Consider the following 25773-nt stretch of genomic DNA (forward strand, 5'->3'; position numbering starts at 1 on the left):
TATATTTAGTAAATGAGAACTGCAAACATGTACTGTAGTGGATATGTGGATATTTTTAGGTATTGCTCTCTTCTTTCAACCCTCAATTCTTGGAAACATCAATTCCATTGTACATTTAAGCAAATAAAGATCATGGTTTAAACACTGAAGTAATAAATTTGTTCATCTTTCAAATTCAGAAACTCCTTGAGGAATGATTACAGAGGCCCCAGTTGCTTTGAGGAGTTGATCTACCATATGCCAAAGCTTGAGTTTTCTATGTCTAGCTATCCTCAGTAAGCAAGTTGTTCTGAATTATACGACTGTGCTATTAACAAAAGTGGAAATCCACAATATATTCTGCCTTCGTTGCATTTTTTGATTGCTCTTTCATTCTTTTAGTATCTAAAGAGTAGTTTTTCTATTAGTTGATCCTGTTAAATGTAAAAACTTAAAGGGTTTCCTCTGCCTTTTTTTTTTTTTTGGAAGTGGTGGGTATAATTCTATTAGTACAGGATCACATGATCTGTTTCTTATAATCGTTTTTTTTGAGACAGAGTCTCGCTCTGTCGCCCAAGCTGGAGTGCAGTGGCACGATCTTGGCTCACTGCAACCTCCAGGGTTCAAGCGATTCTTGTGCCTCAGCTTCCCAAGTAGCTGGGACTACAGGCGCGCGCCACCACGCCCGGCTAATTTTTATAATTTTAGTAGAGACGGGGCTTCATCATATTGGCCAAGCTGGTGTCGAACTCCTGACCTCGTGATCCGCCCTCCTCGGCCTCCCAAAGTGCTGGGATTACAGGCGTGAGTCACGGCGCCTGGCCTATAGTCTTTTTTTATTTTAGGGCTCCAATTCTTCATATATTTGCTGTTACTTTTTGTTAATAAGAAAAACCTAAATTCCACTGACATCAGAGAACTGCTTCAGCCTGGCTAAACAGCAATAAGCCCTGAAGGGGATTCTGGATGTTGTAGTCCGGGAGCTCCGAGAATTTGGAGATTCTTTTGTCACACTCTCGGTAACCCTCTCTCACTCGCTCGCTCCTTTTTTTTTTTTTTTTTTTTTTTTTTTTAGCGCGAAGAGGGCAGCACCTGGATGGTGTTTCCTTCTGGGAGTTCTGGGAAACGTATTCCAGAACTCTGTCCGGAAACAATTGGGCCGCAGGAGCGCGGGCCTTCTGGGAAGGGTAGTTCAGGAGCTCTGGGCAAGCAGCGCCACTTCCGCCCCGGAAAACGAGGCCGCCACCATTTTTTGGGTCCGGGAGGTAGGTGAGTCAACCCTGCACCCCCACGACGCCTCTTGAATCTTTTCAGCCTGTGCTTGGGAATAGGCGCTCCCCAGCCATCAGTCTTGGGATGAAGAGGTCGCGGCCGCGGCGGAGGCCGAGAGGCCGAGGGCGGGAAGTTTGCTCTCCTCCCGCACTTGGCAAGCAGCGCCGCTACTTCTGTAGGTATAATAAACAGCGAGTTACCTATGATCCGCGCTCCTGTTTCCTCATCTTTAAAATAGCAATAAAGATAGTAGTTACTGGGTGGGGTTGTAGTTAGAATTAAACAAGATAATACGGGTCAAACCTTAGAACAGTGGTGGCACCTGGTACTGGGTTGGCTCCTGCTGTTGATACAGTAATTCCCTCACAAGCGCCCTTTTTACTGGAAGCTCCAGTGAAGAGAGAAGAAAGGTCAGGGCTTTATGCCATGGCCTTTCTGTCGTATCCTTCAGGAGACCGAGCTCTTCCCGAACTTTTACTGATTTTTTTTTAGGAAGGATTGAGTCATCGGGCTCCAATGCGTGGGGATGTTTACTGCCGTTTATCCAGGATAGAGACTCCATCGTGCTAACTGACAGCATCCTTTTATTCACCGCCTCCGAATTTGCAAAGAGGAGGAAGGAGGGACTTCTTGGCTTCTCCCAGCATAGCCCCAGGTACCTGCTCTTGAACGCACTTTGTTGTTCCGTTTTCTGTCCTTTCAGTTAGTCAAGTTTCCGTCACTCAGTAAGTTACTACTGAAAAATGATGAAATATTTGTTGAATAAATGTGAGAGTGGGTAGAAAAGCTACTTGGAAATGAGTATTACCAATAACATCTTACCACTTTGATTTTAAGGCATTCGTCTGTGGACCATAGCTATTGATGAAGTAGGTCTTGTTATTATGTTATGAGGAAATTAGGCAGAGCTTATGTTATTAAATACTTTCCAGAAGTTATTCAACTGATAGTAAGAGGTGGATTTGGGATTGAACCCAAGCATTCCTTTTCAGACTGTGTGATCTTTTTTGTTTGTTTGTTTTTGTTTCTTTGGTTTTTGTGTTGTTTATTTTCTATTCCTTTTTCTGAGTCTGTGGTCTTAATCTCAATGATACAGTAATCTTCAGTTATCTTAAATAGTAATCCATATGGCTACTGGTGAGTCGTTGGAAATCAGCCTTGGGAATGTAGGTATGGATTTTACTGTGGAAGACCTCAAAAACTGCACTGATGAATTTTGAATTAGAAAAATCCTACAACATCTCACTTACTTAATTTCATTCCATGTCAAAATATGTCATATTCTGGTTATAGAAGTAATGAATGCTCATTATAGAGATGCACTATCCAATCCAGTAGCTATAAGCCATATGCGCCCTAGGAGCACTTGAAATGTGTCTAGTCCAAATTGAGATGTGCTATAAGTGTTAAATCTTTGTACAAAGATTTCAAAAACTTTGTACAAAAAATGTAAGATGGCTCATTGATAATTTTTTGTATTATATGTCAAAATGGTAATATTTTGGATACATTGGCTTAAATAAATTATGTTGTTGAAATTAACTTCACCTATTTTTGTTTTTGTTTTTGTTTTTTTGCCTTTTTTATATGTCACTGCTAGAAAATTTAAAATTACTTATGTGTCTCAGTATATTTCTATTGGACAGTGATGTTGTATTCAGAAAACTTAAAAATAAATTACTTATAATAAAACTGCTAACACTTTAATGTGTTTCCCTTTAGTATATGCTATCGATGTTTCTCAAAATAGGTTTGGTATTCTGTGTAGTAGTTTTTTTCTTAATATATTATGAAAATTTTCTTTTGTGTGTGTGTGTGTGTGAGACAGATTCACTCTTGTTGCCCAGGCTGGAGTGCAATGGCATGATCTAAGCTCACTGCAACCTCCACCTCCCAGGTTCAAGTGATTCTCCTGCATCAACCTCCTGAGTAACTGGGATTACAGGTGTGCACCATCACTCCCAGCTAATTTTTGTATTTTTAGTAGAGACGGGGTTTCACCATGTTACCCAGGCTAATCTTGAACTATTGACCTCAGGTGATCTGCCCACCTCGGCCTCCCAAAGTGCTGGGATTACCTGTGTGAGCCACTGCGCCCGGCCGAAAAATTTCAAGCATATTCAACTGTCAAAAGAGTGGTGCAGTGAATTCCACGTAACCAACACTTAGATGCAACATTTGCTGCAGACCATCTCCTCCTCCTTCCACCCCATTTTTTTTTTTTTTTTTTAATTAGAGTGTCTTAAAGCAGGAGTCCCCAACTCCTGGGCAGCGGACCTGGTACTAGTCTGTGGCCTCTTAGGAACCTGACGGCACAGAAGGAGGTGATTGGAGTGGTACCGCCTGAGCTCTGCCTCCTGCCAGATCAGCAGGGGCATTAGATTCTCATAGAAGGGACTGCACATGCGAAGGATCTAGGTAGTGTGCTCCTTATGAGAATGTAACTAATGCCTCATGATTTGAGGTGGAACCTATCATCCCCAAACCATCTCCCCCGCCCCCCATCCGTGGAAAAATTATCTTCCTCGAAACTGGTCCCTGGTGTCAAAAAGGCTGCAGATGGTTGTCTTAAAGCATATGCCAGACATCAGGTCAGTTTTTTTTTTTTTTTTTTTTTGAAACGGAGTCTTGCCCTGTCGCCCAGACTGGAGTGCAGTGGCGCTATCTCGGTTCACTGCAGCCTCTGCCTCCCGGGTTCAAGCGATTCTCCTGCCTCAGCCTCCCGAGTAGCTGAGGTCAGTTTTTTTATTTTCTACCATGACCTCTGAAACTGAAGCTATAATTTGCCATTTGCTCAGCACGGTACATCTTTTTTTGTTCTTTCAAAAAAAGTTTTGTTCTTTCAAACTTGTCATTATGTTTTCGTAGTGTCTTTTAGAATATATACGTATTTTTTTTTTTTTTTAGTGCAGTCTGGGATAATTTGCTTTTACTATCTGTGTGTATATTTTGTTCTCTTTTCTTGTCTTTTTTTGTTCAGTTTATTCCCTTTTATTTGTGTTCAACTGGTCTGGAGTTTATATGATTTTGTATCATTCTTCTAACTTCAAAAATATTCTCTTTCTTAGCAAATACTAAACTTAATCAGCATGTGTTCTTATTCTGAAGAATATTGAGACTAAAAAAAATCTGAAAGAAGATGGGGCCAGGTGCGGTGGCTCATGCCTGTAATCCCAGCACTTTAGGAGGCCTAGGCGGATAGATCACCTGAAGTCAGGAGTTTGAGACCAGCCTGGCCAGCATGATGAAACCCCGCCTCTACTAAAAACACAAAAATTAGCCGGGCGTGGTGGCGCGTACCTGTAATCCCAGCTACTCGGGAGGCTGAGGTGGGAGAATCACTTGAACCTGGGAGGCAGAGGTTGCAGTGAGCTGAGATTATGCCATTGCACTCCAGCCTGGGTGACAAGAGCGAAACTCTGTCTCAAAAAAAAAAAAAGAAGGCTATGTTTTTATAGGTCTACTTTTTATTATAACCACCCTCAAAATTTGTCATTATAGTTCTTTGGCTTTTTTTAAACAAAGATTATTATATTACCAATATAGTCACAAATGTTTTCTTACCATTGCTTTTTGCAGTCCATCTTTTAGGGTTCACATGGTTATAAATTCTCTTCATTTTTTTTTCAGCTAAAATATTGTTTCTTTCTCATGTAAATAATCATTTAGTTCAACATAGAATTCAGGTTGACAATTCCTTTATTTTGGAGGTAATATTCATTTGTTTTAAATCTCCATTCTGTTACCCTATTTCTGTCAATCTGATTGTTATTTCTTTTAGGTTAACTATATTTTCTTTCTAGGAGCTTTAAGGTTATTGTTGTTTCCAGTTCTTTATGTTTGTTTAGTCTTTTGCATTTCTGAGTTTTACTGTGATTTGTTTAGGAGTATGTTTATTTTTATTTATACTGTTCAGAATTTCTGTATGCAAACTTGTATCTTTTATCAATTGTGTGAAATTCTCAGCAATTGTATCTTGAAATTAAAACCTCTCAGTCATTCCCTCCATCCTGCATTCTTTTCTCCCATTCCTGTTAGACAAATACAGAAGCCTCTCAATTTATCTTTCATGTTTCTTGATTTTTCGTTTGTGTCTTTATCTTTCTCTTTGCTGTGTGTTTTTCTCTGTGCACATAAGAGAGATGTACCAATGATCGTTTCCAGGCTTCATGAAGTAAATTGACCCAGAATGATACGTTTTAGAAAACTGATAACAGTGTCAGTAAAATATTACTAGCTGGGCAACAAATTACTAAAAAGAAACCTTAAGTCAGATTTCGGCTTTTCAGAAATTAAAGGTGGCTTTCATAGGAGAGCAGTATTTGCAAGGCAAGTGTATGATGCAAAGTATCATCTGCTTTTTTTTTTTTTTTGAGACAGAGTCTCACTGTATCATCCAGGTTGGAGTTCATTGGCGTGATCTTGGCTCACTATAACCTCCACCTTCCAGGTTCTAGCAATTCTCATGCCTCAGCCTCCCAAGTAGCTGGGATTACAGACCCGCACCACCACACCTGGCTAATTTTTTTATTTTTGGTAGAGATGAGGTTTTGCTGTGTTGGCCAGGCTGGTCTCAAACTTCTGACCTTATGTGATCCTCCCTCCTTGGCCTCCTAAAGTGCTGGGATTACAAGCATGAGCCACTGTGCCAGGCCTGGCTAAACAGCAAGAAGCCATGAAGAAGCTTTTTTGTAACTATAAGAGAAAGGGACTTCTGGTTCTTAGAACTCTCCATCTACTTATTTAATCCTTGGAAAAACCCTATGAGGGAGGTACGATTTATGATTCTTACCATATCCTCATTGTACACATAACAGAAGTGAGGCACAGAGAGGGTTTTTAATATCCCCAAGGTTACACAGCTGGTAAGTATCATTTCTAGGAATTAAACCCAGATACTTGACTTGAGAGCCCCTCATATGTTGTTACATTGCCTCTTGTTTCCTGTCTCTGCCATCAGAAATCCTTGTAGCAAGGATGCTGCACTTGTGCAGACTGTTCACTGCCCAATGGCACTGAACTATCATGCCATTTAGTAGCTGGAATACAGTCTATGTTCTGCTTACCAAGCTGTATGTGGCTATACCTGTCTGAATGTAGGGCTATTTCTGTAATTTCCTCATATGTACACATGGGCTAACAGCAGGCTTGTGTCTCATGGCGTCTTTGGTCTCCCCCAGTTATGCCATCTCAGAACTATGACCTTCCCCAGAAGGAGCAGGAGAAAATGACCAAGTTTCAGGTAAGTAAAGGATTCCTTGCTGTCTTTTAAAATGTGATTTATTTCTCAAAGATTAGAGATTTATTTTTTCTCTTTCTTGGAAAGGTTAGTGGAAAACAGATATTCAGGGCATGTTGTATGCTAACATGTATGTGTTTGTTTTAGTTTATCACCTTTACTATTTTACAAAACAATGTTTGAAAAAATAATAGAAGCTTTAATCAAAAATAATCTATGCTACTATCCTGCTTACGAACTAGCTTTTTTCATTTTCCCATGTTCCTTTTTCATACACATTTTGCAGTACTTGAGTAGATGAAATTTTCAATTGTGCATTCTCCACTTAATTGCATCACCTGCATTGTAAGTGATTATACATCATATGCCATTGAATTGCAGTGCCCTTAAAAAACAACAAAAACTGTTCCTTATTTAGCCTTTCAGAAATCCAGAAATTTTAAGAATTTTACTACTTTAAAGTAAATCCAGGGACTTTTTTTCCTACATATAAAAACAATTCCTTCAAAAGAAATTCTGGTGGAATTCAATATTATTTGTCCTTAAAGTTTTAGGAACTCTGCATTGAAGAGGTTTATGTCTCAGTTTCATGTCAGTTCCCTCAGGTGTTTTGTAAACAGAACATCTAAAGAACGACATGGTGTAATTTTATTAGATGCTTTCAGAGAAGAAGAGCTATATATTTTTTCCTGTTTATGTTTTTATCACTCATTTATTTCTTGTATGAATTTATTTCGTCAAAGTAACTACATGTACATAAGGTCTAGTAGTACTTAGATGTCTTGCCAGCCCTTTTCATCTGTCATTGCATTTTTCAGATGTGAGGATGGAGATGATTTATTTGCATTTTAAATAAGAAGAAACAGGTTATGGGAACATTTTATAGCTGCCCCAAATTTCCCAGGTAGCTGACTCATTGGACACTAAAGCTTCCAACTATTAGGAATATCTGGCATTCTATTTTCATGTAAAGGCAGACAGAACAAGAGTTTTCCATTCACAGAGATGAGCACATATGATAGAAGTACCTGATGTTACCTTTTTATTCTTTTGAGACGGAGTTTCATTCTTGTCACCCAGGCCAGAGTGCAACGGCATGTTCTTAGCTCACTGCAACCTCTGCCTCCCAGGTTCAAGCGATTCTCCTGCCTTAGCCTCCCAAGTAGCTGGGATTACAGGCATGTACCACCACGCCTGGCTAATTTTGTATTTTTATTAGAGATGGGGTTTCACCATGTTGGCCAGGCTGGTCTTGAACTCCTGACCTCAGATGATCTACCCACTTCGGCCTCCCAAAGTGCTGGGATTATAGGCGTGAACCAGTGCACCTGGCCCTGATATTACCTTTTGGAGGATAGACCCCAACAATGCCCCTCATTCAGTTTCCATCTCACTTCCTGTCTCTTCTCTAGTTTTGTCTCTTAGTCATTCCATGAACGTAGATGCTCAAGCACAGTTTTTATATAAGTATTTTAAATTTCCCTACAGCAAAAGCTATCAGGTATGATGGTAAGAGGCAGCACCAAACCGGTGGCTTAACATTAGGTAAAGGTCTAATAGCTTAAATTCCTGTTAAGATTAGTAATATAGAGAAAATTCCAACTGGAATATGAGCAAAAGAAATGAATAGGAGTGTCATAAAGAAAAGAAACAAATTTATGAAAAAAATCTTCACTAATAATTTAAATGTGTGAAAATGTTAATAAAATAGCTTTCTATTTGTATATTGGTTTTACTTACATTGTCAATGACTTTTTTAGAAAAAGGAACTGAGTCCTGTTTAGCCAGGGTCTAGAGATTCAGGAATGCTTGTACTGTTGCATGAAAAGTGAACTGGGAAAACCTTTGGCGAGGAAAATCTGCCATTACACTTTCAAAACTTTTTTTTATTTTGGATGTTGATTTTCTTATTTATTTATTTATTTATTTTATTATACTTTAAGTTTTAGAGTGCATGTGCACAATGTGCAGGTTTGTTACATATGTATACATGTGCCATGTTGGTGTGCTGCACCCATTAACTCGTCATTTAGCATTAGGTATATCTCATAATGCTATCCCTCCCCACTCCCCCCACCCCACAACAGTCCCCAGAGTGTGATGTTCCCCTTCCTGTGTCCATGTGTTCTCATTGTTCAATTCCCACCTATGAGTGAGAACATGCAGTGTTTGGTTTTTTGTCCTTGCGATAGTTTGCTGAGAATGATGGTTTCCAGTTTCATCCATGTCCCTACAAAGGACATGAACTCATCATTTTTTATGGCTGCATAGTATTCCATGGTGTATATGTGCCACATTTTCTTAATCCAGTCTATCGTTGTTGGACATTTGGCTTGGTTCCGAGTCTTTGCTATTGTGAATAGTGCCAAAATAAATGTATGTGTGCATGTGTCTTTATAGCAGCATGATTTATAGTCCTTTGTGTATATACCCAGTAATGGAATGGCTGGATCAAATGGTATTTCTAGTTCTAGATCCCTGAGGAATCGCCACACTGACTTCCAGAATGGTTGAACTAGTTTACAGTCCCACCAACAGTGTAAAAGTGTTCCTATTTCTCCACATCCTCTCCAGCACCTGTTGTTTCTTGACTTTTTAATGATTGCCATTCTAACTGGTGTGAGATGGTATCTCATTGTGGTTTTGATTTGCATTTCTCTGATGGCCAGTGATGATGAGCATTTTTTCATGTGTTTTTTGGCTGCATAAATGTCTTCTTTTGAGAAGTGTCTGTTCATATCCTTCACCCACTTTTTGATGGGGTTGTTTGTTTTTTTCTTGTAAATTTGTTTGAGTTCATTGTAGATTCTGGATATTAGCCCTTTGTCAGATGAGTAGGTTGCGAAAATTTTCTCCCATTTTGTAGGCTGCCTGTTCACTCTGATGGTAGTTTCTTTTGCTGTGCAGAAGCTCTTTAGTTTAATTAGATCCCATTTGTCAATTTTGGTTTTTGTTGCCATTGCTTTTGGTGTTTTAGACATGAAGTCCTTGCCCATGCCTATGTCCTGAATGGTATTTCCTAGGTTTTCTTCTAGGGTTTTTATGGTTTTAGGTCTAACATGTAAGTCTTTAATCCATCTTGAATTAATTTTTGTATAAGGTGTAAGGAAGGGATCCAGTTTCAGCTTTCTACATATGGCTAGCCAGTTTTCCCAGCACCATTTATTAAATAGGGAATCCTTTCCCCATTGCTTGTTTTTGTCAGGTTTGTCAAAGATCAGATGGTTGTAGATATGCGGCATTATTTCTGAGGGCTCTGTTCTGTTCCATTGATCTATGTCTCTGTTTTGGTACCAGTACCATGCTGTTTTGGTTACTATAGCCTTGTAGTATAGTTTGAAGTCAAGTAGTGTGATGCCTCTGGCTTTGTTCTTTTGGCCTAGGATTGACCTGGCAATGCGAGCTCTTTTTTGGTTCCATATGAACTTTAAAGTAGTTTTTTCCAATTCTGTGAAGAAAGTCATTGGTAGCTTGATGGGGATGGCATTGAATCTACAAATTACCTTGGGCAGTATGGCCATTTTCACGATATTGATTCTTCCTACCCATGAGCATGGAATGTTCTTCCATTTGTTTGTATCCTCTTTTATTTCATTGAGCAGTGGTTTGTAGTTCTCCTTGAAGAGGTCCTTCACATCCCTTATAAGTTGGATTCCTAGGTATTTTATTCTCTTTGAAGCAATTGTGAATGGGAGTTCACTCATGATTTGGCTCTCTGTTTGTTATTGGTGTATAAGAATGCTTGTGATTTTTGTACATTGATTTTGTACCCTGAGACTTTGCTGAAGTTGCTTATCAGCTTAAGGAGACTTTGGGCTGAGACAGTGGGGTTTTCTAGATATACAATCATGTCATCTGCAAACAGGGACAATTTGACCTCCTCTTTTCCTAATTGAATACCCTTTATTCCCTTCTCCTGCCTGATTGCCCTGGCCAGAACTTCCAACACTATGTTGAATAGGAGTGGTGAGAGAGGGCATCCCTGTCTTGTGCCAGTTTTCAAAGGGAATGCTTCCAGTTTTTGCCCATTCAGTATGATATTGGCTGTGGGTTTGTCATAGATAGCTCTTATTATTTTGAGATACGTCCCATCAATACCTAATTTATTGAGAGTTTTTAGCATGAAGAGTGGTTGAATTTTGTCAAAGGCCTTTTCTGCATCTATTGAGATAATCATGTGGTTTTTGTCTTGGTTCCGTTTATATGTTGGATTACATTTATTGATTTGCATATGTTGAACCAGCCTTGCATCCCAGGGATGAAGCCCACTTGATCATGGTGGATAAGCTTTTTGATGTGCTGCTGGATTCTGTTTGCCAGTATTTTATTGAGGATTTTTGCATCAATGTTCATCAAAGATATTGGTCTAAAATTCTCTTTTTTGGTTGTGTCTCTGCCAGGCTTTGGTATCAGGATGATGCTGGCCTCATAAAATGAGTTAGGGAGGATTCCCTCTTTTTCTATTGATTGGAATAGTTTCAGAAGGAATGGTACCAGCTCCTCCTTGTACCTCTGGTAGAATTCGGCTGTGAATCCATCTGGTCCTGGACTTTTTTTGGTTGGTAAGCTATTGATTATTGCCACAATTTCAGAGCCTGTTATTGGTCTATTCAGAGATTCAGCTTCTTCCTGGTTTAGTCTTGGGAGGGTGTATGTGTCGAGGAATTTATCCATTTCTTCTAGATTTTCTAGTTTATTTGTGTAGAGGTGTTTGTAGTATTCTCTGATGGTAGTTTGTATTTCTGTGGGATCGGTGGTGATATCCCCTTTATCATTTTTTATTGCGTCTATTTGATTCTTCTCTCTTTTCTTATTAGTCTTGCTAGTGGTCTATCAATTTTGTTGATCTTTTCAAAAAACCAGCTCCTGGATTCATTAATTTTTTGAAGGGTTTTTTGTGTCTCTATTTCCTGCAGTTCTGCTCTGATTTTAGTTATTTCTTGCCTTCTGCTAGCTTTTGAATGTGTTTGCTCTTGCTTTTCTAGTTCTTTTAATTGTGATGTTAGGGTGTCAATTTTGGATCTTTCCTGCTTTCTCTTGTGGGCATTTAGTGCCATAAATTTCCCTCTACACACTGCTTTGAATGTGTCCCAGAGATTCTGGTATGTTGTATCTTTGTTCTCATTGGTTTCAAAGAACATCTTTATTTCTGCCTTCATTTCATTATGTACCCAGTAGTCATTCAGGAGCAGGTTGTTCAGTTTCCATGTAGTTGAGCGGTTTTGAGTGAGTTTCTTAATCCTGAGTTCCAGTTTGATTGCACTGTGGTCTGAGAGACAGTTTGTTATAATTTCTGTTCTTTTACATTTGCTGAGGAGTGCTTTACTTCCAACTATATGGTCAATTTTGGAATAGGTGTGGTGTGGTGCTGGAAAAAAATGTATATTCTGTTGATTTGGGGTGGAGAGTTCTGTAGATGTCTATTAAGTCTGCTTGGTGCAGAGCTGAGTTCAATTCCTGGGTATCCTTGTTAACTTTCTGTCTCGTTGATCTGTCTAATGTTGACAGTGGGGTGTTAAAGTCTCCCATTATTATTGTGTGGGAGTCTAAGTCTCTTTGTAGGTCACTAAGGACTTGCTTTATGAATCTGGGTGCTCCTGTATTGGGTGCATGTATATTTAGGATAGTTAGCTCTTCTTGTTGAATTGATCCCTTTACCATAATGTAATGGCCTTCTTTGTCTCTTTTGATCTTTGTTGGTTTAAAGTCTGTTTTATCAGAGACTAGGATTGCAACCCCTGCCTTTTTTTGTTTTCCATTTGCTTGATAGATATTCCTCCATCCCTTTATTTTGAACCTATGTGTGTCTCTGCATGTGAGATGGGTTTCCTGAATACAGCACACTGATGGGTCTTGACTCTTTATCCAATTTGCCAGTCTGTGTCTTTTAATTGGAGCATTTAGCCCATTTACATTTAAAGTTGATACTGTTATGTGTGAATTTGGTCCTGTCATTATGATGTTAGCTGGTTATTTTGCTCGTTAGTTGATGCAGTTTCTTCCTAGCCTTGATGGTCTTTACATTTTGGCATGTTTTTGCAGTGGCTGGTACTGGTTGTTCCTTTCCATGTTTAGTGCTTCCTTCAGGAGCTCTTTTAGGGCAGGCCTGATGGTGACAAAATCTCTCAGCATTTGTTTGTCTGTAAAGTATTTTATTTCTCCTTCACTTATGAAGCTTAGTTTGGCTGGATATGAAATTCTGGGTTGAAAATTCTTTTCTTTAAGAATGTTGAATATTGGCCCCCAGTCTCTTCTGGCTTGCAGAGTTTCTGCCAAGAGATCAGCTGTTAGTCTGATGGGCTTCCCTTTGTGGGTAACCTGACCTTTCTCTCTGGCTGCCCTTAACATTTTTTCCTTCATTTCAGCTTTGGTGAATCTGACAATTATGTGTCTTGGAGTTGCTCTTCTCGAGGAGTATCTTTGTGGCGTTCTCTGTATTTCCTGAAGCTGAATGTTGGCTTGCCTTGCTAGATTGGGGAAGTTCTCCTGGATAATATCCTGCAGAGTGTTTTCCAACTTGGTTCCGTTCTCCCCGTCACTTTCAGGTACACCAATCAGACGTAGATTTGGTCTTTTCACATAGTCCCATATTTCTTGGAGACTTTGTTCGTTTCTTTTTATTCTTTTTTCTCTAAACTTCCCTTCTCACTTCATTTCATTCATTTCATCTTCCATCACTGATACCCTTCCAGTTGATCGCATCGGCTCCTGAGGCTTCTGCATTCTTCATGTAGTTCTCGAGCCTTGGCTTTCAGCTCCATCAGCTCCTTTAAGGACTTCTCTGCATTGGTTATTCTAGTTATCCATTCGTCTAATTTTTTTTCAAAGTTTTTAACTTCTTTGCTATTGGTTTGAATTTCCTCCTGTAGCTCGGAGTAGTTTGATCGTCTGAAGCCTTCTTCTCTCAACTCGTCAAAGTCATTCTCTGTCCAGCTTTGTTCCGTTGCTGGTGAGGAGCTGCATTCCTTTGGAGGAGGAGAGGCGCTCTGCTTTTTGGAGTATCCAGTTTTTCTGCTCAGTTTTTTCCCCATCTTTGTGGTTTTATCTACTTTTGGTCTTTGATGATGGTGATGTACAGATGAGTTTTTGGTGTGGATGTCCTTTCTGTTTGTTAGTGTTCCTTCCAACAAACAGGACCCTCAGCTGCAGGTCTGTTGGAGTTTGCTAGAGGTCCACTCCAGACCCTGTTTGCCTGGGTATCAGCAGTGGTGGCTGCAGAACAGTGGTGGCTGTAGAACAGCGGATATTGGTGATCTGCAAATGCTGCTGCCTGATCGTTCCTCTGGAAGTTTTGTCTCAGAGGAGTACCCGGCCATATGAGGTGTCAGTCTGCCCCTACTGGGGGGTGCCTCACAGTTAGGCTGCTCGGGGGTCAAGGACCCACTTGAGGAGGCAGTCTGCCCAATCTCAGATCTCCAGCTGTGTGCTGGGAGAACCACTACTCTCTTCAAAGCTGTCAGACAGGGACATTTAAGTCTGCAGAGGTTACTGCTGTCTTTTTGTTTGTCTGTGCCCTGCCCCCAGAGGTGAAGCCTACAGAGGCAGGCAGGCCTCCTTGAGCTGTGGTGGGCTCTACCCAGGTCGAGCTTCCCTGCTGCTTTGTTTACCTAATCAAGCCTGGGCAATGGCAGGCGCCCCTGCCCTAGCCTTGCTGCTGCCTTGCAGTTTGATCTCAGACTGCTGTGCTAGCAATCAGTGAGACTCCGTGGGCGTAGGACCCTCCAAGCCAGGTGCGGGATATAATCTCCTGGTGTGCCGTTTTTTAAGCCCGTTGGAAAAGTGCAGTATTAGGGTGGGAGTGACCCGATTTTCCAGGTGCCATCTGTCACCCCTTTCTTTGACTACGAAAGGGGACTCCCTGACCCCTTGTGCTTCCCGAGTGAGGCAATGCCTCACCCTGCTTTGGCTCACACCTGGTGCACTGCACCCACTGTCCTGCACCCACTGTCTGGCACTCCCTAGTGAGATGAACCCTGTACCTCAGATGGAAATGCAGAAATCACCCGTCTTCTGCGTCGCTCACGCTGGGAGCTGTAGACCGGAGCTGTTCCTATTCGGCCATCTTGGCTCCACCCCTCAAAACTTTTAAAGTAAATATTCTATGACTTTGCAGTTGTTACTTCTTGGCCATGAGCTCTATAAAAGGATCTTTGCAGTATTGGTTATAAGTAAACATCTGTAATTAATTGTACATTATTTGGATTGGTTAATCATCAGTTCCAAGGAATACTGTTGTATGTAGTCACAAAATAGGACAAAAGAGATCATAAAGATATTCGTTGTTCGAGTTTATTGAGCACGTATGGTGTGCTAGGCACTTCTAAGTGCTTGACATATATTCATTCATCTGATCCTTTCAAACACTTTATGATCTATTTATTTTAAGACAGTGTCTCACCCCTGTCACCCAGGCTGGAGTGCAGTGGCGCCACCTTGGCTCACTGCAACCTCCGCCTCCCAGGTTCAAGTGATTCTCCTGCCTCAGCCTCCTGAGTAGCTGGGATTACAGACACACATCACCATGCCTGGCTAATTTTTTTGTATTTTTAGTAGAGACGGGGTTTCAGCATCTTGGCCAGGCTAGTCTCAAACTCCTGGCCTCAAGTGATTTGCCCACCTTGGCCTCCCAAAGTGCTGGCATTACAGGTGTGAGTCACTGTGCCTAGCCTGAAAATTTATTTTTAAAAATTGAGATGGGGTCTCACTCTGTTGCCCAGGCTGAAGTGCAGTGGCACAATCATGGCTCACTGCAGCCTCAAACTCCTGGGCTGAAGTGATCCTTCTGTGTCAGGCTCATACACCTTATAATTTAGATACAATGATAAAGAAGAGGAAATTGAATTACTGAGAGATTAAGGAATTTGCCCAAGGTCCTATAACTAGTCAAAAGCAAAACCTTGAAATTTGAACCTGGCCAGACTCCAGAGTCAGTGCTTTAAATTAAGCAGCTGTGCATCCTGTAGTAGGTGGATGTGACATGTGCCTTGAAAACACAAGAAGAGCTATATACCTGTCCAGGGGGTTGCTGAAGGCCTGTGAACTTTGCAAACATTAAAAACAATGTTAGGGCCAGGCTCAGTGGCTCACAGCTGTAATCACAGCACTTTGGGAGGCCAAGGCGGGCAGATCATTGGAGGTCAGGAGTTTGAGACCAGCCTGGCCAACGTGGTGAAACCCCGTCTCTACTAAATAAATACAAAAATTAGCTGGGCATGGTCGTAGACGCCTGTAATCCTAGCTACTTGGGAGGCTAAGGCAGGAGAATCTCTTGAACCCAGGAGGCGGAAGTTGCAGTGAGCAGAGATTGCGCCACTGCACTCCAGCACGGGTGACAGAGTGAGACTCCGTCTCAAAAAAGAAAAAAACAAAAAAACAGTGATAAAGTACAGCCTTTATGGGGATGAGCATAGGAGATAGAGAGGGAAAACTGTAACAGCTGAAAATTGACTGAGATCTCTTGGAATCTGTAACAACTTTTTTGTAGTGCTCTTTTCCTTCTTGATGCCACCCTTCTTCTAGTGGAGGTTGGGTGTAAGATTGAGGTTACATGTGTTTGATGTTGTAGGAGGCTGTGACATTCAAGGATGTGGCTGTGGTCTTCTCCAGGGAGGAACTGAGACTGCTGGATCTTACCCAGAGGAAGCTGTACCGAGATGTCATGGTGGAGAACTTCAAGAACCTGGTTGCAGTGGGTGAGGACAGGCACTCTCTGACTCTGAACTTCAATTCTCTTGAAAATCTCTTTGCTCTCAGGTGTTTAAGAGTTTGGACCTTTTAAAATGGTTCTTTGCTCTTGAAGACGAAAGGTTTTCTAATCCCTAGGAAAACAGGATAGGTTTTTCTGGTCTTTCTGCTCAGGCAAAATTCTGTCCTTTTAAATTGCTGGTTCTCAACCATGGGTGATTTCATCCCCAGAAGATACTTGGCAATGTCTGGAAATGGTTGTCACACCTGACAGAGGGGTGCTATTGGCATTTTGTGGGTAGTATCCAGGAATTCTGCTAAATCTCCTACAGTGCACAGGACAGTGCCCCCAACAGAGAATTGGCCAGTCCAAAACAGTAGTGCTGCAGTTGCAAAACCCTGTTTTAAATGAACCGTAAATGGACACATTAGCTTCTATGCTTTATCTTTCAAATACCTTGTCTTTCAAATGAAACCCATCAATGCATTAACTTAGTGCACTGTATTGGCTTTTTTTTCAATGAAATAAAACAGATAAGGATAGAAAATATCAGAGCTTCTTATCAGGAACTGCTCACATTGCAACAAAAACTGACAATTTTCAGTGAATGGTGTGAGATACAGCATTGCAAATGTGATGAAAACAGACATTGGCTAAGTATAACTTGAGAGAGAGAGACATATATATGAACTAGGCCACAACCTAAATTTCTTATTATAGTTCATGATCTAAAAACATCTTAAAAATAAATCACTCTAGAGGCTGGGCATGGTGGCTTACGCCTTTAATCGCAGCAATATGGGAGGCCAGGGTGGGTGGATCACTTGAGGTCAGGAGTTCCAGACCATCCTGGCCAACATGGTGAAACCCCATCTCTACTAAAAATGCAAAAATTAGCCGGGTGTGGTGGCAGGCGCCTGTAATCCCAACTACTCGGGAGGCTGAGGCAGGAGAATTGTTTGAACCCTGGAGGCAGAGGTTGCAGTGAGCCGAGATTGTGCCGTTGCACTTCAGCCTGGGCGATAGAGCGAGACTCTGTCTCAAAATAAATAAATAAAATAATAAAATATCATTCTAGAGGTTGTGAGGCTTATAGGGTTCAGACAATAATGTGTTTTAGTTGTGTGTTCATCTTAAATACATATAAATCTACATTTTCATAGGGCATCTTCCCTTCCAACCAGATATGGTATCCCAATTGGAAGCAGAAGAAAAGCTTTGGATGATGGAAACAGAAACCCAAAGAAGTAGGTATTCTGGTGAGAACCCTGTGTCTGTTCCTTCAGGTACTGGTTAGTCTGCATCTTACCATGTCCATGACGTCTCTGGTCTGAGTGCGGTCATCCTTCACCTGGATTATAACAACAGCTTCCATGCTGGTCTCCCCACCTCCTCCCTTGTGCTCCTATAATCTGCTTTCTAAATGGTAGCCAGAGTGGTTCTTTTTTTAATCTTTATTTTTTTGAGACAGGGTCTCACCCTGTCACCCAGGCTGGAGTGCAGCAGCGTGATTGTAGCTCACTGCAGCCTCAACCTCCTGATTTCAAGTGGTCCTCCCACCTCAGCCTCCTAAGTAGCTAGGACTACAGGTGTATATCATGATACCTGGCTAATTTTTTATTTTTTGTAGAGATGAGGTCTTGCTGTGTTGCTCAGGCTGGTCTCAAACTCCTGGACTCAAGCAGTCTTCCCACCTCAGCCTCCCAAAGTGCTGGGATTACAGATGTGAGCTGCCGCACCCGGCCCAGAATGGTTCTTTAAAGAACACGTTAGATTATGTTATTCCTCTGCTCAGAAGCCTTCACAACCTTCCCATTTCACTCAGAGTCCTTGTACTGAACTGCAAGACCTTACCTGGTCTCATCTCACGAAGATTCTCTTTGATCTCCCATTCCTTTCCCTTTGCTTAGATCATCTCAGCCATGCTGGCCGCCCTTGGAGTATTTCTTAAGCATACCAAGTTCCCTTCTCTTCCATGGCTTATAATTAGTTCTCCTCATTGCCTTGGTGGAGAGGCTCCCCAGCACCTTACTTACTGCACTCAAGTCATTCCTCAAATGTTATATCATTAGAGAGGTCTTCTATGTTTAAATTTACCATTTTAATTTAAAATACCATCTTCCTTCCATTTTCCATCCCCTTACCTTTCCTTTCTCTCCTTCTTTGCTTTCTCTTGAATTTGCATATTCCTCAGGTCTACTGACTTAAAAGTAAGCTGGGTATGGTCGTGCACACCTGTAATCCTGGCTACATGGGAGGCTGAAGTGGGAGGATCACTTGAGCTGAAGAGTTCCAGACCAACCTGGGCAACATAGTGAGACTCCATCTCTACAAAAAAAAAAAAAATATATATATATATATATATATATTAGCCAGGCATGTTAGCATATACCTGTAGTCCCAGCTACTTGGGAGGCTGAGGCAGGAGCATCAGGTGAGCACAGGAATTTGAGACCAACCTGGACAACATAGTGAGACCTTGTCTCACACACACACAAAATTAAAAGTAAAAATTAGATATTCCTAGATGATGTGAATTTTTTTTTTTTTTTTTGAGACCAAGTCTTGCTCTGTCACCTAGGCTGGAGAGCAGTGGTGCCATTTTGGCTCACTGCAACCTCTGCCTCCCGGGTTCAAGTGATTCTCCTGCCTCAGCCTCCCAAGTTGCTGGGATTACAGGTGACCACCACCATGCCCAACTAATTTTTGTATTTTTAGTAGAGATGGGGTTTCACCATGTTGGCCAGGCTGGTATTGAACTTCTGATCTTACCCACTTTGGCTTCCCAAAGTGCTGGGATTACTGGTGTGAGACACTGCAAATGTTGTAAATTTATATGCTCTCCCCACCCCAAAAACAAAACAAGGAAGCTTATCTATTAACATGATAGACTAGGCTCTGAATTCTGTGAGTAGTTGATAGATACAATTCATCTTCTTTGGTTCATCTCCCTTTTTAGGTCTACATGCTGCTTCATGTTTGATGTGTTTAGGAATGTTAGATATTGGCTTCACTTTACTGGGTCTCATTTTCATGTGCAAACTTACCCTCGGGAATTATCCTAGGTATTGTTACTTTTCATTTTTGCATAATAAACAAAGTCTTTCTTCTAACAAATCTTGTAGCATTTTCTGCCACCCTATCTCAAAGGTTTTTCTTTGATGCCTTCAGCATGTTTGAGGATTTTGCAACCATGCTCCATGTACAAGTAATATTCTAAAACATTCTTCATAAGTCAGAGGAACACATATTAAAGGGCTTCCCCTGCCCCCTCCCCCGCCTCCCCAAGATGTAGTCTCGCTGTGTCACCCAGGCTGGAGTGCAGTGGTGTGATCTTGGCTCACTGCAACTTTCGCCTCCTGGGTTCAAGCAATTCTGCTTTAGCCTCCCAAGTAGCTGGGATTACAGGCGCCTGCCACCATGCCCGGCTAATTTTTGTATTTTTAGTAGAGATGGGGTTTCACCATGTTGGCCAGGCTGGTCTCGAACTCCTGAGATTGTGGTCTGCCCATCTCAGCCTCCCAAAATGCTGGGGTTACAGGCATGAACCACCACGCCCAGCCAAAGGGTTTATTTTTATAAGAATTCTTAACAAAAAACTTACAGCGAATAGAGACAAGTAGACATCACATCCCTTTTACTCTGAGAGTTAGCTCCAATAGATTGAGAGCACACCAGTGTGATTAATTATTTGGGAACACTGTGTTCTAGTGAATGTCTAACATAATTAGTAATTTCTAAGACATTTTTGGACATGTAAATATTCAAACCTACTAGCCTTAGAAGATAAAAGCTATTCACAGTTGGTTGGAATGTAGAACTTCACTATCAAAAATTATCAGTGGCAATATGGCAGGTATTACAGTTCATCAGTTTCCCTGTATCAATTTCAAGTTGGCTTTACTCATTGGTGAAAACTGCCTTATCCATACAGCTGACTTCCCACTTTCCCATTTCCCCTTCCCTCTAATACCAACAGTTATATAACCTACATACAGTAGTTCTTCAGCAGTTTTGAATTGGACATTTCCAGAAGTCCAAAGGCGCTGACATACCTGTGGAGTTGAGGTGAGTCCGGATTAGGCAAAGTTTCTAAATTGGGTTTCCAGTGTAATTTGCATCCACATGTATTAATCTTAGCTTCTAGCACAAGCAATGTGAGAAGCACTTTACATGTTGCAGTGACTTCTGACACCAAACACCTGAAGTTAGGCTGGACTTTCAGAGTAAGGGCATAGTTTTCCACAAGACTGCTCTCTATATCAGTTCTAAGTTTAGGGATTCCCAGATAATTTTGCTCACCTCTGACCAAGTAGCTACAAATTTGGGAGTTCCTGTGATAATTTGTTAGAATGACTGACAGAACTTGGGAAGGTGCTGGACTTACAGTTTTATTATAGCAAAAAAGATACACGTTGGAAGCAGCAAAAGGGAGAGATATATAGGGTGAAATCTGGGTGGCTTCCCTCTTTCTTCCCTTTTGTAAGGACTTGTGATTACTTTGGGCTCATTGGATAATCTAGGATAATCTCCTTATCTTAAGAGCTTTCATTTAATCATATCTAAAAATTGCTCTTTTTTTTTTTTTTTTTTGTAAACGGAGTCATGCTTCATCGTCCAGGCTGAAGTGCAGTGGTGCAATCTTGGCTCACTGCAACCTCTGCCTTCTGGGATCAAGCGATTCTCATATCTCAGCTTCTCTAGTAGCTTACAGGTGCCCGCCACCACGCCAGGCTAATTGTTTTTTTATTTTCTTTTTAGCGGAGACGGGGTTTCACCATGTTGTTGGCCAGGCTGGTCTCGAACTCCTGACCTCAAGTGATCCACCTGCCTTGGCCTCACAAAGTGCTGGGATTACAGGTGTGAGCCACTGCGCCTGGCCTGTAAATTCCTTTTTGCCATGTACATTAACTATTCACAGGTTTGAGGGTTCAGGCTGTGTTCATCTCTTGGGGGTGGGGTGTCATTACTCAGCCTGCCATATCCAGAAATGTGTAGATACCTGTTGCTGTTTTTTTTTTTCAGTTTGCATTATTAGAATGTAACATTTCATTTAGGCAAATTATTTGATTAGGACTTGGTAAACCACCCCCTAAACATTTTAAGCCAAGGTCTTTCATATGTTTCTAACCATGACCCTCAACATAAGTATAATTTTACATCTTGACTAAGCATAAATACGTTTATATTTATGTGTATATTTACAAACTAAAACAAGTATTTTCTATAGTGGTACTCTTATTGCTTTTAATACACTAAGCATGTCTTATTCTTTTTTTTTTGTCACAAGTTACATACTTGTGTTTTTTGTTTTTTGTTTTTTTGTCACAAGTTACATACTTGGTTTCATGGTGGACTAATGCATTGCAACAATTTGAAAACCCTTGTTACAGTGGGGATGAAGCAATGAAGAAAACAAAATGCGTGTTTTTTTCATGACTGTTACATTCTACTGGGTCTAAAGAGACAAAGGAAAAAAAAAAGGAAAGTATATAGTAAATCAAATAATAAGTACTGTGGGGAAAAGTCAAGCAGGGTAATCGAACTGGGAAGAGTCGAAGGTGTATGGCAGGCCGGGCGTGGTGGTTCAGCCTGTAATCCCAGCACTTCGGGAGGCCGAGGTGGGCAGATTACTTGAGGTCAGGAGTTCGAGACCAGCCTGGCCAACATGGCAAAACCCCATCTCTACTAAAAATACAAAAATTGGCTGAGTGTAGTGGCACGCGCCAGTAATCCCCGCTACCCGGGAGGCTGAGGAGGAGAATCTCTTGAACCCAGGAGGTGGAGGTTGCAGTGAGCTGAAATCATACCACTGCACTCCAGCCTGGGCGACAGAGTGAGACAGTGTTTAAAAAAAAAAAAAAAGGTGTATGGTGGTACCGTTGATTTATTTTTACATCGTGTGTTATGGAAGGCATCACGGATAGAGTAACATGTAACGTGTGAGCAGAGACCTGAAGGGAGCGAGAGAACAAGCAAGGCCCCCTGCTTTCTGGGAGGAAGTTTCCAAGCTGAACATACCTCTCCCTCTCTTCGTCTTCTGTGTTGGCTTTGAGAGTTGGCACTATGCTCTATTTCTTTCCTCTCCGAAGTTCTCTCCTGGTTATACAAGATTAGCTTTCCCTTTTCCACTTCTTGTCCAGAGACCTGGATTTCTACCAGGTTTTAGAACAATCATATTATTCCAACTGCTTTCCCAAATCTGTTGGAGAATAATTTCTATCAGGATCTACAATAGTATTTCATGCCTATAGTCTGAACTTTTCTAACCTAACTAGTTATTAGAATCCCGCTTGTCATAAGCCTACTGAGGAAGAGGTGAGTAGGCTGTTGATTGATGTTATTGTAGGTTGGAATATGCATTGTCTTTTTGTTGCCCTGCAGCTACCTGATTTTAGCTTTTAGCTCTCGTATTAAACTGTTAGACTTATGGTTCTATATGGATCGTGTTTATACTTAGTGAATGGGAGCCTGTTGACCCCACTCTTTGTTTACACCTGTATGAAAAACATGTCAAAAGAGTACACAATGCTGTAAGGACAAGGTCACCTTTTCCCTGGTTTATCAAGGCTTTCTCCCATGGCCCAAGTGTGAAATTCTGATATTTCTGAAGAAAGCATTTACTGCCCTCATCTCTAAATATTGCCTTTGTTTTTTTAATAGGCAGCAAGCATCAAAATAAGATGGAGGCACTCCAAAAATTTGCATTAAAATACCTTTCAAATCAAGAGCTGTCCTGCTGGGAAATCTGGAAACAGGTTGCAAGTGAATTAACCAGGTGTCTTCAGGGGAAGAATTCCCAGTTACTACAAGGTGACTCTATTCAGGTTTCTGAAAATGAGAACAATATAGTGAACCCTAAAGGAGATAGCTCTATTTATACTGAAAATCAAGAGTTTCCATTTTGGAGAACCCAGCATTCTTGCAGGAATACATATCTGAGTGAGTCACAGATTCAGAGTAGAGGTAAGCAAATTGATGTGAAAAATAACCTGCATATACATGAAGACTTCATGAAGAAATCACCGTTTCATGAGCATATTAAAACTGACACAGAACCAAAACCCTGCAAAGGTAATGAATATGGCAAAATCATTAGTGATGGCTCCAATCAGAAATTACCCTTAGGAGAGAAACCCCATCCATGTGGTGAGTGTGGAAGGGGCTTCAGTTACAGCCCAAGGCTTCCCCTTCATCAGAATGTTCACACAGGAGAAAAATGCCTCAGTCAAAGCTCACATCTGCAAACCCATCAGAGAATTCACCCAGGAGAGAAACTCAATAGATGTCATGAATCTGGTGATTGCTTCAATAAGAGCTCTTTTCATTCTTATCAATCTAATCATACAGGAGAGAAGTCTTATAGATGTGACAGTTGCGGCAAGGGATTCAGTAGCAGCACGGGTCTTATCATTCATTACAGAACTCATACTGGAGAGAAACCCTATAAATGCGAGGAATGTGGTAAATGCTTTAGTCAAAGTTCAAATTTTCAGTGCCATCAGAGAGTCCACACTGAAGAAAAACCATACAAATGCGAAGAGTGTGGTAAGGGCTTCGGTTGGAGTGTTAATCTCCGTGTTCACCAGAGGGTCCACAGGGGTGAGAAACCCTATAAATGTGAGGAATGTGGTAAGGGCTTCACTCAGGCTGCACATTTTCACATCCATCAGAGAGTCCACACTGGAGAGAAACCCTACAAATGTGATGTGTGTGGTAAGGGCTTCAGCCACAATTCACCATTAATATGCCATCGGAGAGTCCACACCGGAGAGAAGCCATACAAGTGTGAGGCGTGTGGGAAAGGCTTTACCCGTAATACAGATCTGCATATTCATTTCAGAGTTCACACGGGAGAGAAACCCTATAAATGTAAGGAGTGTGGTAAGGGCTTCAGTCAGGCTTCAAATCTTCAAGTCCATCAGAATGTCCACACTGGGGAGAAACGATTTAAATGTGAAACGTGTGGGAAAGGCTTCAGTCAGTCCTCAAAGCTTCAAACCCATAAGCGAGTCCACACTGGAGAGAAACCATATAGATGTGATGTGTGTGGTAAGGACTTCAGTTATAGTTCAAATCTTAAACTACACCAAGTAATTCACACTGGAGAAAAACCATACAAATGTGAGGAATGCGGGAAGGGCTTCAGCTGGAGATCAAATCTTCATGCACATCAGAGAGTTCACTCAGGAGAAAAACCCTATAAATGTGAGCAGTGTGATAAGAGCTTCAGTCAGGCCATAGATTTTCGGGTACATCAGCGAGTCCATACTGGAGAGAAGCCATACAAATGTGGTGTCTGTGGTAAGGGCTTCAGTCAGTCCTCTGGTCTTCAATCCCATCAGAGAGTCCACACGGGGGAAAAGCCATACAAATGTGATGTGTGTGGAAAGGGCTTTAGATACAGTTCGCAGTTTATATACCATCAGAGAGGCCACACTGGAGAAAAACCTTACAAATGTGAAGAGTGTGGGAAAGGCTTTGGTAGGAGCTTGAATCTTCGCCATCATCAGAGGGTGCACACGGGAGAGAAACCCCATATATGTGAGGAGTGTGGTAAGGCCTTCAGTCTCCCCTCAAATCTTCGAGTCCATCTGGGTGTTCACACCAGGGAAAAACTCTTTAAATGTGAAGAGTGTGGTAAAGGCTTCAGTCAGAGTGCACGTCTTGAAGCCCATCAGAGAGTCCACACTGGAGAAAAACCATACAAATGTGACATATGTGATAAGGACTTCCGTCACCGTTCACGTCTTACATATCATCAGAAAGTCCATACTGGTAAAAAGCTTTAGAAATGAGAAATGGGTTACGAACTTTTGTCTGAATGCACATCTTCAAGTTTTTGGAGAGTCCATGCTGGTGGTAAACCCTATAAAACTACTGAGAGTGGAAGGGGGTTTGTTCACACTTGGAATCTTTCTAACAAATCCATCAAGATGATAACACAGAACCATGAACAGGAATAGAACTCTTATTTAGGGGAGAAATAGGGCTTGTGGCTCTCTTGGTAAGATCTAGTTAATATAAATGATCACCTTTCAATGTGAATATATGCCTGAAGTTAATGTGTGGAAGGATATTTGCCATATGCTAACTGGTTTTTTGGCCAGGGAGAGTTTTGGGTTATTATCCCTTTTCTTTAGTTTTCATTTTATACTTACAGTGATCATTATTTTCATAAAAGCTGTAAAGCTATGAAAAATGAATAAAATTACTGACTAAAAATTTTCTGTAGCTAAGGACTCATAATATGATTCTTTTATATGGTATATAGGTTTAAAATTAAGGAATATATCCCCAGAGATGAATCTTTGATCTTCAGAAGTAAATTTATATCTGCCATAGAGGTGTATTAAAGGACAGTAGTATGGCCGGGCATGGTGGCTCACGCCTATAATCCCAGCACTTTGGGAGGCCGAGGTGGGCGGATCACAAGGTCAGAAGATTGAGAACATCCTGGCTAATATGGTGAAACCCCATCTCTACTAAAAATACAAAAAATTAGCCGGGTGTGGTGGCAGGTGCCTGTAGTCCTATCTAGTCGGGAGGCTGAGGCAGGAGAATCGCTTGAACCCAGGAGGTGGAGGTTACAGTGAGC

At 41.3% G+C, this 25773-nt stretch overlaps 1 protein-coding gene across 15 annotated transcripts; it reads left to right on the plus strand.

Moving 5' to 3' along the window:
• The first annotated feature begins 1096 nt into the window (after positions 1–1096).
• Positions 1097–25409, plus strand: ZNF227 (zinc finger protein 227). 15 transcript variants are annotated; one of them, XM_063658098.1, is made up of 7 exons: positions 1098–1426; positions 1744–1906; positions 3099–3196; positions 6432–6493; positions 16056–16182; positions 17339–17422; positions 22839–25409. In XM_063658098.1, the coding sequence occupies exons 4-7, from the start codon at positions 6434–6436 to the stop codon at positions 24965–24967; spliced, it is 2400 nt and encodes a 799-aa protein (XP_063514168.1). In that variant the 5' UTR covers positions 1098–1426; positions 1744–1906; positions 3099–3196; positions 6432–6433; the 3' UTR covers positions 24968–25409. The 15 variants fall into 15 exon arrangements, with proteins under 15 accessions (XP_063514170.1, XP_054319558.1, XP_063514169.1 ...); XM_063658100.1 differs by lacking the exon at positions 3099–3196 and having other exon boundaries at positions 1097–1430; positions 17360–17422; XM_054463583.2 differs by lacking the exon at positions 3099–3196 and having other exon boundaries at positions 1097–1426; positions 17360–17422.
• Positions 25410–25773: the final 364 nt, after the last annotated feature.

Source organism: Pongo pygmaeus, chromosome 20, assembly GCF_028885625.2.
Source record: "Pongo pygmaeus isolate AG05252 chromosome 20, NHGRI_mPonPyg2-v2.0_pri, whole genome shotgun sequence".
In the NCBI taxonomy this organism is placed as follows: Eukaryota; Metazoa; Chordata; class Mammalia; order Primates; family Hominidae; genus Pongo; species Pongo pygmaeus.

What these genes read in the sequence shown, in the direction of transcription:
- ZNF227 (XM_054463582.2), top strand. Translation starts at nt 6,434, where the DNA reads ATGCCATCTCAGAACTATGACCTTCCCCAGAAGGAGCAGGAGAAAATG. An exon ending in AGAAAATGACCAAGTTTCAG is followed by an intron (nt 6,494 to 16,055) that starts GTAAGTAAAGGA and finishes TTGATGTTGTAG; the next exon opens with GAGGCTGTGACATTCAAGGA. An exon ending in GGAAACAGAAACCCAAAGAA is followed by an intron (nt 17,423 to 22,838) that starts GTAGGTATTCTG and finishes TTTTTTTAATAG; the next exon opens with GCAGCAAGCATCAAAATAAG.